The sequence below is a fragment of the Mytilus californianus genome, unplaced genomic scaffold (assembly GCF_021869535.1).
Source record: "Mytilus californianus isolate M0D057914Y unplaced genomic scaffold, xbMytCali1.0.p SCAF_14, whole genome shotgun sequence".
In the NCBI taxonomy this organism is placed as follows: Eukaryota; Metazoa; Mollusca; class Bivalvia; order Mytilida; family Mytilidae; genus Mytilus; species Mytilus californianus.
This window is the reverse complement of record NW_026262626.1, coordinates 40,983,495-40,995,869: the sequence shown is the minus strand read 5'-3', so window position 1 is coordinate 40,995,869 and position 12,375 is coordinate 40,983,495. Positions and strand designations below refer to the sequence as shown.

The 12,375-nt window shown below is 34.7% G+C and overlaps 1 protein-coding gene across 1 annotated transcript; it reads left to right on the top strand.

Moving 5' to 3' along the window:
• Nucleotides 1–5,721: 5,721 nt before the first annotated feature.
• On the top strand, nt 5,722–8,947 carry LOC127724544 (putative deoxyribonuclease TATDN3). The gene is made up of 2 exons (XM_052231526.1): nt 5,722–5,878; nt 8,153–8,947. The coding sequence occupies exons 1-2, from the start codon at nt 5,792–5,794 to the stop codon at nt 8,903–8,905; spliced, it is 840 nt and encodes a 279-aa protein (XP_052087486.1). The 5' UTR covers nt 5,722–5,791; the 3' UTR covers nt 8,906–8,947.
• The last annotated feature ends 3,428 nt before the right edge of the window (nt 8,948–12,375 follow it).

The window sequence follows — 12,375 nt, the reverse complement described above, 5'->3', positions numbered from 1 at the left end:
TCCATCAGTCCAATGTCAACATGTCGGACAATAACTCAAAAACTCTTTAACCAATTTGCATGAAACTTTGATGAATTGTTTGTATCTATTGATGTGAGCTCCCTTTCGATTTTTATAAATTTTAGATTTTAGGTTTCCCAGTTATGGGGTTTTGTTCATTAAAAATGGGGGATTTTCCAGTTTTTGGATAATAACTCAAAAATGCTTTGAGCAGTTTTCATGAAACTTTGGTGAATGTTTATATCTATTGACATGAGCTCCCTTTTGATTTTTATAAATTTTAGATTTTATGTTTCTGAGTTATAGGGTTTTATTCTTTAAAAAAGGGGGATTTTCCAGTTTTCAGACTTTAACTCAAAATTTCTTTGAGCAGTTTTCATGAAACTTTGCTGACTGGTTTATATCTATAAAAATAACCTCCCTTTAGTTTTTTTATAAATTTCTGATATGACATTAAGGAGTTGTGGAACTTTATTCTTGTTAAAGCGACGGGTGTATCATGCTCTCCTGGTGCAGCTCTTTCTTCTTTTCTTGTTTTTTTGCATGTTTTTTGTTTTGTATTAAAAAATGGTTTAGTTAGCTAGCTACAAAACCAGGTTTAACTCACCATTTTCTTTGGTATTGTCTGTACCAAGTCAGGAATATGACTGTTATTTTCCAGTTATTCTGTTGGTTGATATAGTCCAGCATTTGTTTTTGTCAGTTTTTATGGACCTCCCCTTCTTGAAATGACCTTGGAGTTCTGTAATTGTTTTGTTAAGTTTTTTTGGGTGTCCATATGGTTTTGATGTAAAAAAAAATATTTAAAGATTTCACTGGTTGACAGATATTATTGGTATGCTTCCACAAAGTCACAACTTTATATAAAATATGTTTTAGTGGATTAGTTTAAAACATTGGTGTATAATTTTGTCTTGGATGGTTATTTTTACATCGCGATGACCGCGAGGTCATTTCGATGTATTGCTATCGCCTAAATATCCATTATGCAAATTAGTTTTGGGTTTTCAACCGATCTATAAAAATTATAGATCCGCGGTCACTTATCTAGTGCAAAATAACATTACTTATCGCTTGTTTCAAATTCATTTTTTCAATGGATACTATAAATATTTTTATTAAAACACAAATTAATAATATGAAAATGTGTTGTCGTTAGTTATATATATAAAAGTAAAAAATCATTGATGATATAAATGCACACGTACCGAAAAATTGTGTTAAAGCTTACGGAAGAATATCTCAAGAACGTTTTGCGACACTCCCGGCAAGGACCGATAACTCTGTTATTGTTTTGCGGGAAAATATGAATGGCTTCTCATATCCAATCTTTTAGAAAAATCGATTTTTTACAGAAGAGTGTCCACCCTGCACTTGCACTGCACTATAATTAGAATAGTAGAATAGAATGATATATAAATAGATGAAAATTATATATACATGCAACCGTAATATTAATATAATATATAACAACAAACCAGACGTGTATACTCTGACACTATTATCATATTAGTATAATAGTCCCAGGTATACTGATTTGTATCACTACAATATAATAGTTATTACGGTGCGGTTGAATTTCCTGTCATTTATTCATCATCCATGCACGAACTTGTATCAGAAAAAAATATATCTCTGTAAATTAACCTCAGTTTCAGGTATAGAGATGTGATCTATTTCTGTGACATGTGCTTTTGACCATCCACAAGAACCTGCGGTCATCCGATGTTCAGTACTTTGATTTATTTGTAAGTGGCAGGAAACAGACTACAAATTTAAATTGTCCATTCCTCCTTGACAATTTTCACATATTTTTTTTTTATTTTTGCAAAGGCATATCTGTCTTTTCTTATTATAAGGAAAGGTTGTTTTATCGTTTCTATGGTTTTTGTAGAAAAAAGCATTTTGAACTTTTGTTGGTATTGTTATCTTCTTTTCTGGTTTTAACATCAAAAGATATTTTAAGTTTTTACATGTTGTATCTAGACATGACAGTGAACTTATACCTCTACACACAGCCATTCCGTCCTAACTGACAGCTGAAATCAAGATACCAAGCTGACAAGTTGCTTGAAAGAAAGATTTTGCCCACTGGTCCCATGAGGGTTTTGACACTGGCTCCTCAGAAGCAATTTCTCTATCCTCCATTATGCCAAAAACTTTGCTTTCCTATTAAGATGTCTTTATGTATCCTGGTAGAGGGATTTGACTTCGAGCACTGACTTTTAAAATATCTAAGGAAGTATGTGTCTTTATTAAAGCAAGCAAAAGGCAACAAGGGACGAACAATGTTGATTATCAACTGACAATTTAATAGACTCTGTAATTGATAGGTAAACATAAAAGTAGATATTTTCAATTCATAATTTAACATAAATATAGAAAAAATAGGCCAAAAATGTCATTGAAGTCTATTTCCAGCCAATTACATAAAAGTCAGTCAATGTGAAGGGAGCAAGCGCAAAAACACAAAAGTACACGATAGTATGGGGTAAAAACAACAATTAACTTTTAACTTTTAAAGAGGATACTTCAAAGTAAAATTGGAGAAGGGTAATTATATAAATGTATGGTGAAGTAAGACTGCTGGTGTGTACTGTTCCAAAACATTAGGAATTGTGCTTAACTAGACTAAACCTTAATTTGACATGTCTACTTCGTGCTTTGCCCTGGACGGACTATACCTTAATTTGACATGTTGTGTCTACCTCGTGCTTTTCCAAGAACTTCCCAGAACAGACTATACTTTAATTAGGCATATCTACCCCGTGCTTTAACAAGGACAGACTATACCTTAATTTGACATGTCTACCCCGTGCTTTGGCAAGGACAGACTATACCTTAATTTGACATGTCTACCTCGTGTTTTGCCCAGGACATGCTATACCTTAATTTGACTTTTCACGTCTACTTCGTGCTTTTCCCAGGACAGACTATAAAATTGAGAATGGAAATGGGGAATATGTCAAAGAGACAACAACCCAACCAAAGAGCAGACAACAGCCGAAGGCCACCAATGGGTCTTCAATGCAGCGAGAAAATCCCGCACCCGGAGGTGGTCCTCAGCTGGCTCCTAAATAAAATTGTGTGCTAGTTCAGTGAAAATGGACGTCACACTAAACTCCAAAACATATAAATGAACTAAAATTAAAAAAAACATACAAGACTAACAAAGGCCAGAGGCTCCTGACTTGCGAAAGGCGCAAAAATGCGGCGGGGTTAAACATATTTTGTGAGATCTCAACCCTCCCCCTATACCTCTAGTCAATGTAGAAAAAAGAAACACAGAGCAATACGCACAGTAAAACTCAGTTTAAAAGAAGTCCGAGTCCGATGTCAGAATAGGTAACAAAAGAAACTAAGCAAAATGACAATGATACATAAATGAACAAAGGACTACTAGCAGTTACTTACATGCCAGCTCCAAACCTCAATTAAACTGATAGAAAGATTATGTCTTCATCATATGAAAATCAAGTACAATCCCTCCCGTTAGGGGTTTAGTATCATACCATCATAAAATATATACCTTAATTTGACATCTGTACCTCGTGCTTCGCCTAGGAACGACTATACCTTAATTTGACATGTCTACCTTATGCCTTGCCCAGGACAAACTTTACCCGAATTTGTGACATGTCTACTCGTGGTTGGCCCAGGACAGACTATACTTTAATTTGACATAAAATTGAGAATGGAAATGGGGAATATGGCTAAGAGACAACAACCCGACCAAAGAGCAGATAACAGCCGAAGGCCACCAATTTGTCTTCAACGCAGCGAGAAAATCCCGCACCCGGAGGTGGGCCTCATCTGGCCCCTAAATAAAAATATGTACTAGTTCAGTGAAAATGGACGTCATATGCATGTCTATCTTATGCTTTACCCCGGACAAACTACATATTTGACATGTCTTCCCCATGGTTTGCCCAGAACAGATCTAGACTATACCTTAATTTGACGTGTCTACTTCGTGCTTTGCCGAGGACAGACTATACTTTAACTTGACATGCCCATCTCATGCTTTACCCGGTAAAGACTATACCTTTATTTGGTATGTCTACCTCGTAATTAGCCGAAGACAGACTATACCTTTATTTGGTATGTCTACCTCGTAATTAGCCGAAGACAGACTAAACCTTAATTTAGGAAGATCACTCAAAACAAGATAAAAATAGTTTGTTTTCACAATTTAGTTACATCAGTTATTTAGACTCACTTAGATATGTGAGTTCGATGCATTGAGAGTTCATTTTAACCTACGTTTTGGCCAAGTTATATTTATTCTCTGCTCAAATTATTGGTGTATTAAGACAACCTTTTTTTAGTCATGTCTTAAAACATGATGCCCTTCATACACCAATTGAACAATCGTTTATCTTAACTTATATATATATTGACAATAAATTAGCAAATAATAGGAAAATATGGACTATAGTTTAAGGAGACCACACAAAAAGCCATCTTTAACAATATACAATAAAAAATACGGAGATGTGGTATGATTGCCCATGAAACAACTATCCACCAAAGTTCAAATGAAGTGGATGTAAGCAATTATAGGCAACCGTACGGTCTTCAACAATGAGAAAAACTCATACCGCATAGTCGGCTATAAAAGGGCCCGATACAAAAAATGTGAAACAATATAATAAAGAATAATACTAATCTATAAATAACATCAGATCGATAAAAGAATCATCCTGTATCTAAGACCAAAAAATAAATCAGTAGTCATCCAGCATCTTATGGATTTAGTATAAAGACGTAATTAATATTCAGACTGAAAAACACGATATTGTGCAATGTCAAAATATAAGTATCGACATATCGTAGTACGGTGGATATTTTTCTGACTTTTTACTGACTCTTTCATTTTTGAAAATCCTTAATCTGCCAATGGCTCTTCGCCACGCACACTCAGAGCCATCTATGGCCTCCGCCTCTATAAAAGTGGACAGGCAGCTTGGGCACATTTTTTTTACTTTTACTTCAGTTTAATTGTGTTGTAGTTGTTGTTGTTAGGGGGGGGGGGTAATTTTCTGTGTTTCAGTTTTTCAGTACCTTTTATTTCATATTTCGACTTATTTTCCTTATTTGATGTGTTCTTGCTCTGACAATAACAGTAGTGTAAAGTTGTGTGTGATGACCATGACTCTCAGAGGCTAATAAGGGGACGACCATTTAAATCAGAGGGGGAGGGAGTCTGGCAGATTTTGGAAGTAAATATTCTGACCCCGATTAAGTTTGAAATAAATACATCTTGCCTTATCCCACATGAAAATAAATATTCTGGCCCTAAAATATTTTGGCGAACGAAGCGAGCCAAATTTACAAAAATATACACCAGTTACTCTGTCAACGTATATTTGTTCGGAATAACAGTTAAATTACTTTAGGGGATAACCATTTCGTTTGTAGGAGGGGTTCTGGGTAGTAGTTTTTGTATCACTTTTTTCAAAGTTAACGCGCAAAAAGTAAATATTCTGGTCCTGATCTGATTGAAAATAAATAATCGTCCTCACCTCTTTTCACAATTATACAAGTGCATGTCCCCTAAATAACCGAGAGAAAAAAACTTGAAGTGACATGAGATCGTTAGATATTACATTGGTCCATGAAATTAACAGTCATGACTCAAAAATACTTCCCGGTAAGGATATAACGAGATTTGTAAAATTCCAACCTATAGGAACATTTTATGACACAATATTGTGCAATTTCAACTTTGGGTTATTTCCCCTTAACTATAAAAGTTAATTGTTACAAGTGTACACTACACAGACGAGAAATGGAGGAAGAAGAATATTCGAACGATTCACATGAACTTGGATACATAGATTGTCATTGTCATCTAGCTGACGATATGTTTGATAAGGTAAGTCAAACTGTTATGGTAAGTTACCCTCACTTTATGATAGAAGAGAAAGAATCCTATGCACATATGGGAGGTAACTCAAGTGTTCTCAAATATATGCTCGTTAAAATGACATTTCCCTTATGTTGAAGTTTTGTTTAATGTTTTCTTAATCTATACACAAGATTCAATTAGTTATTTGATTTGAAACAATCTTGGTGAATGGATCCCCTTTTTTCTACCAAAAAATGTGTGTGTTTCCTTTTTTTAAGTAAATATTTTAACTTATTTTCACTTATTTATTGATTAATAATATTGCTCTTATCTATACGAAATTACAATGACAGTAGTTTATAAGAATAGAGGGGCGTCATATATACTACCAAGAAATTGTATATTTATATTTCTTGATACTACTAGCTGGTATTTGTAATATCGTATGGATAAGAGCAAGAACACAATAAATAAGTTAAAATAACAAATAAAAAAACCAAATAAAACTGTAAAATAAATTACAAAAAAATATGTAGAAAATGGGGGAGGGGGGGGGGGGGGGGGGGGGGTCATTCCCAAAGCGCCTGTGTTTTAACTATGTTTCACATTTTCATTAAGTATTAAGTTCACGACTTCTTTAATTAAAAGTTTTCGATAGTTATATACATAGTGCATCCGACTTTAGCACTTATATAATAGTGGGAGGCTATTATCTTGGAAGTCTGTATTAATGAATGTTTGCATGTACGCCTTCCTTCTAGACGTCCAATGATCTGATTATTTGGACTTTGAGACCCCTACAACTGAATGACATTGCATGATTATAAGTAGTACTTCATTTATATCAGTATACCTATACTTTTCTTCATTCCTAAATGTAGATAAACTTAAAAATTCAATTAAATCAATCATTAAATACAAATAAAAGGAGATGTGCGGCAGTCATTTAGACAGCAACCAAACGAAACACGGCTCTGGGTTCCGAACTCCAGGCTGCTGGCTTCTTTGATCAGTGATAATAAGCTCCACTGTTGGCTCTGAGTTCCAAACTCCAGGCTGAGCTGGATCATTTGATTAATAATCATAATAAGCTCCACTGTTGGCTCTGGGATCCGAACTCCAGGCTGCTGGCTCCTTTGATCAATGATAATAAGCTCCACTGTTGGCTCTGGGTTCCGAACTCCAGACTGAGCTGGCTCATTTGATTAATGATAATAAGCTCCACTGTTGGCTCTGGGTTCCGAACTCCAGGCTGCTGGCTCCTTTGATCAATGATAATAAGCTCCACTGTTGGCTCTGGGTTCCGAACTCCAGGCTGCTGTCTCATTTAATTAATGATAAAATGCTCTACTGTTGGCTCTGGGTTCCAGACTCCAGGCTGCTGGCTCCTTTGATCAATGATAATAAGCTCCACTGTTGGCTCTGGGTTCCGAACTCCAGACTGAGCTGGCTCATTTGATTAATGATAATAAGCTCCACTGTTGGCTCTGGGTTCCGAACTCCAGGCTGCTGGCTCCTTTGATCAATGATAATAAGCTCCACTGTTGGCTCTGGGTTCCGAACTCCAGGCTGCTGTCTCATTTAATTAATGATAAAATGCTCTACTGTTGGCTCTGGGTTCCAGACTCCAGGCTGCTGGCTCCTTTGATCAACGATAATAAGCTCCACTGTTGGCTCTGGGTTCCGAACTCCGGGCTGCTGGCTCATTTGATTAATGATAATAAGCTCCACTGTTGGCTCTGGGTTCCGAACTCCAGGCTTCTGCCTCCTTTGATCAATGATAACAAACTCCAATGATGGGGCTCCTAAGGTTATTACCCCAGCTTATGGTTTCATGTAGTTCTGCTTTAAATCGAATCAAAGAAAAACTGTGTTATACATTAATCATAGTGTAATGTGGTCGACATGTTAACCTTTGAGGGCCCTTCGGTAATTTGAACAACAAATATTCCTTCCATACTGCACAATTTATGTTTTTCAAATACTTTATTGTCGAATAAATTATGAAAATTTATGACAAACTTACTCTTGAAGTGAACAATTCTTTTTCAGTTTGATTGTGTCTTTGTATGCTGGGTTGTTGTCTTATTTCAGTTTAACCAATGTCCCGTTTTATTCAAGACAAGTACAAGATTTAAAATAAAGAAAGTTGAGAGCATTCTTGCATGGGTACAGATAAATCTTACTAATAAAGGAGAAATCTCTATTGTTCTAATATTTATTGTGTAATACAAATTATCCCTTGTCCTTGAATTAAAGTCAGTACAGTGACTCAACAAGTAATTATTTCATTTTTTTCAGGATCTAGAAGAAGTTGTAGCAAATTCAAAGAAAGATGGCGTAAGTGCAATAGTTGTAGTTCCGATAGGTCTAGAGGACTTTTCGAAAGTACTAGATATATCACAAAAATATAGAGACGTCCTGTCACCGTGCCTCGGTGTACATCCGGTCCAAAGAGGAACCGAAGACCAAAGATGTGTGACACTTGCAGACATTGAAGCAGCTCTCCCAGAAATGGAGAAACACGTGGACGTTCTGTGTGGAATTGGTGAAATAGGTTTAGATTTTCAACCACGCGTCTGTAAAAATCCAAGTGATAAAGATGTTCAGAAGGAAGTTTTAAGATTACAAGTTGAGTTTGCAAAAAAGTTTGATTTGCCCATTAATGTTCATTCTCGTTCTGCCGGTCGGCCGACTATAGCCGCTTTAAAGGAGTTTGGCGCTCGAAACGTTGTAATGCACGCGTTTGATGGGCGTCCAGCTGTTGCAATGGAGGGTGTTAAAGAGGGTTTTTATTTCTCTATTCCTCCGTCTATAATTCGAAGTGAGCAGGAAAAGTTAGTGAAACAGGTACCGATTGACAATATGCTGTTGGAAACGGACTCGCCCGGGCTAGGACCAGAGAAAGGTGTAAGGAATAATCCGTCTAATTTGCCTATTTCTTGTGAGTACATCGCTAAGGTAAAGAATATGGACACCTCTGAAGTTAGGAGAATAACGTCTTCAAACGCATTAAAACTTTTCCCGAAATTGACAAAGTTTGTAAAACAATGATATTATTTTGAGTAAAGTAAATTAAAGTAAAATGTAGTGTTATTTTGATACACTTCAAATATAAATATATATATAATTACATATATATGTGTGTATATAGAAAAAGAACATATCCTCATAAGGTTTATCCTACTTCAACAGCAAATGTTGTTTGCTCATTTTTTTTATGCCCCCGCTGCAGCGGAGGGTGCATTAAGCGTTACCCTTGTCCGTCTGTACGTACGTACGTACGTCCCGAAATTGGTTTCCGATCTCTAACTTTTGTTTGCCTCAGCCAAATGATATGAAACTTATATACACTACTTATTACCACAAAACACAGCCAATGATCAAGTTTGAATTTGGGTGGCGTCACTTTTACCGTTCTAGAGTTATGCCCCTTTTCAAATGGAAAAATTGCTGAATTTTTCGTTTCCGTTCTCTTAACTTAAGTTTGCCTCAACCAAATGTTATGAAATTTATACACAATGCTTATAACCACAAAACTCAGATCAAGTTTTTTTTTTTTTTTTTCATTTTAAACACATTTTATTCATTAAGATACGAAAAGGATTGAGCAACATGCACAGCCTATAAAAGCTCTCTCCATGTTACATGTACAAGGTGGGCCGACCGTGCGAGGGCTGTATAGCCAGTCAAGGTCGTTAAAAACTCCCATCATCAAAATGTACAAGGTATAAATCAAATATTAACAACTGTATTTAAAATAATATGATATAGTGGAAAATGCATGCTACTTATGAGCACATACAAGCAAATATATATTTGCAGTGTTAATTACTAAATGTAAAGTATATTTAAGTATGTAGGCAATTATTTATCATTTATTCAAGTACCTTGAGACATGTAAATATCCTTTATAAGTCATAAGAAATATATATATATAAGGTTTGGAAGAGACACTAAGCTTACTTAGTGGAATAAATGAATTAATGTTGAAGGGAAAAAAAAGGAAAGAAATAAAAAAAAATGAAAATAATAAACACTTAATAAAACAACAAGAGTGCACACGCTGAAATGTTTCGCCTTCTTTACTTACCATTGATGTTATGTTGATAGTCCTAAATGAAAGCTTTACTACAACTATTACATAAACTTAAAGACCAAACAGCCTATTGTTGATGCGCATCAACTAACGCAACTTGGTAGTGACATAAAAGCTCTATGACGTTGTTTCTAGCCATGAAAAAAAACGTCAAATTATAACGTCCTATTTCGCGTTTTTCACGGATTCCAACATGGTGTACGCTTAAAACTACATCTTCCAAGAAAAGTGGAATTAAGCGTCGCACTGATACCTAGTGTAAATTAAACACAAATGGACACAAAAGATACTACACTATCTGCAACTTCCGTTCTAATAAAAATAATAATAAAAATATAAATTTTGAACTCGGCTTTTTGCATTTGCGCCGATCTGCATTTCACTTTTTTTTCCTTCACTTGCGCCGATTTTGTCTTTCATTTGCGCCGATTGTGTACAGGTAAATTATACGTGAAAGTTATTTTTTTATTTATCATATAAACCTCTTCCGTTAGCCAGTTGTACATATGTTATTAGCTGTCAATTATAACATGTATATAACTGTTGTTTTAGTTTGTAACCCGGATTTGTTTTTATCTCTATCGATTTATGAGTTTCGAACAGCGGTATACTACTGTTGCCTTTATTTGTCCCCTGCTCACAAAGGGGAGGTGGGAGTAGAATTTCGAGCAGGATAAGTCAATTTAAAAGATATTTGTGCACTCTGTTTACATCCACTAAAATCACGGAGTAAAATTCTATTTACAGCATTTCAAAGCACCACAATAAAATCCATAAAAATGTAATACTAGTACAAATGAGTTATTATCTTGCCGAGAATTTATATGCCACACATCTGATATATTCCTTTCTTGTCATTTTATCTTTTCTATACTTGTTGTACTTGCCAATAACGAAGTCCATCTGTTCTTTCTCGTGTCAAAACGAAGTTCTCGAACAATATGACCAAAATTATTTTAAACATAAGGGAACACTATTTATATCCATATATTACAATGCAATATACATTCTAGGTTTACTACATATACATGTATTTACTCGTATAGCAAATAAAGTATCGGGGCTAGTGATACAAAAAATAAAATAGGCGCTAATGAAAGAATCAAATCGGCGCAAATTAAAGATCGATTTTTTTTTTAAATCGGCGCAAATCTCGTACGCCCGTGTAACTTTACACTGGTAAATTTATATGACTTACGCTTAGAATTTTAACTCAATATGTGATTTTCAAAACTGAGTTTTCAGAAGGTTAGGCCGATAATAAATACTTTCTAGAAGTTTCGATATATACTGGCAACGTATGCATGTTGAGATTAACTTACTTCTTCAAGATTCTCGTAAAATAATGGTGATCTTGCAATGAAGTTAAATTTTATCTATACTGCTTAATTGACAAAATCTTATAGTAAAAATAAAAATGATAAAGGTTCATTGTCTTTCGTCATTTGTTTCATTTCAAATTGTCTCTTTGTATTTTATATTTACTGTCTCGTTTATTCAAAACACGTGAGGTAGTAATAACGGGGATCGTATTTTATGATAGGTTAAATGGATGTAAAACGTTTTAGAATCAAAAAGTTTAATTCATATATTATACCTATAATTTTAATTTTCTTATATTTTAAATATTCAGAAATAATGAATCCACAAACTAGATGGAATAATTTGTATACGCTCGTCTTAGTCGGGACACATAATGGTATAAAGAAGTCCGTCCGTGCTAATGTCTGTCCGTCTGTCATTAGTAGCGAAAGAGTGCGCTTGGGCGAAGTTCTGAAATTGACGTGACAAAAAAACCCACACATCTAGTCTAATATAGTCAAATAGTCTGTAAGTTATCCAGTGTCATCTTTCATTTCTCTTTTTATTTTCAATGATTTTGCTAATGAGAGGAGAGGACAAAAACAGACTTTCCTTTCTAAAGCGTCGTAAAAGGTTATTTCGAACAATTTTTCATTCCGACGGATTGTGTTTCTGAAGGTTAATTTTGTGCGGCAACAACATCATGAGATCTGATACTGATACATACATATGATCTCTTGTACTATTGGATAATAAAGTAGGTGAATATAGTTGTTATTCTTGATTCTTGAAAATTTAAATGTGGGTTTCAAACGTCCAATTTGCAATTTTTTTTAAAAAGTACGCCAGCAAGGAAAACTTGTACTATGACGTCAGATTCAATGTTCTGAAGAAAGACAACTCTTTTCTTCAAAACGAACGAGAAAAAAACATGAAAATTAATCATAACTTTTTTGAAAGGTCGGTGACATATACATTTTTTTGCTTTATTTTGAAGAGTACACATGGCACTTTCCTTCTTGAAATTTTTATGAAAAAATCACTGGTAGATATTTTTTAATACTTGAAACGTTTTTCATTCTTGCGTTTTATTTTTGGCGGGAATGAAATAAATCATATTTTT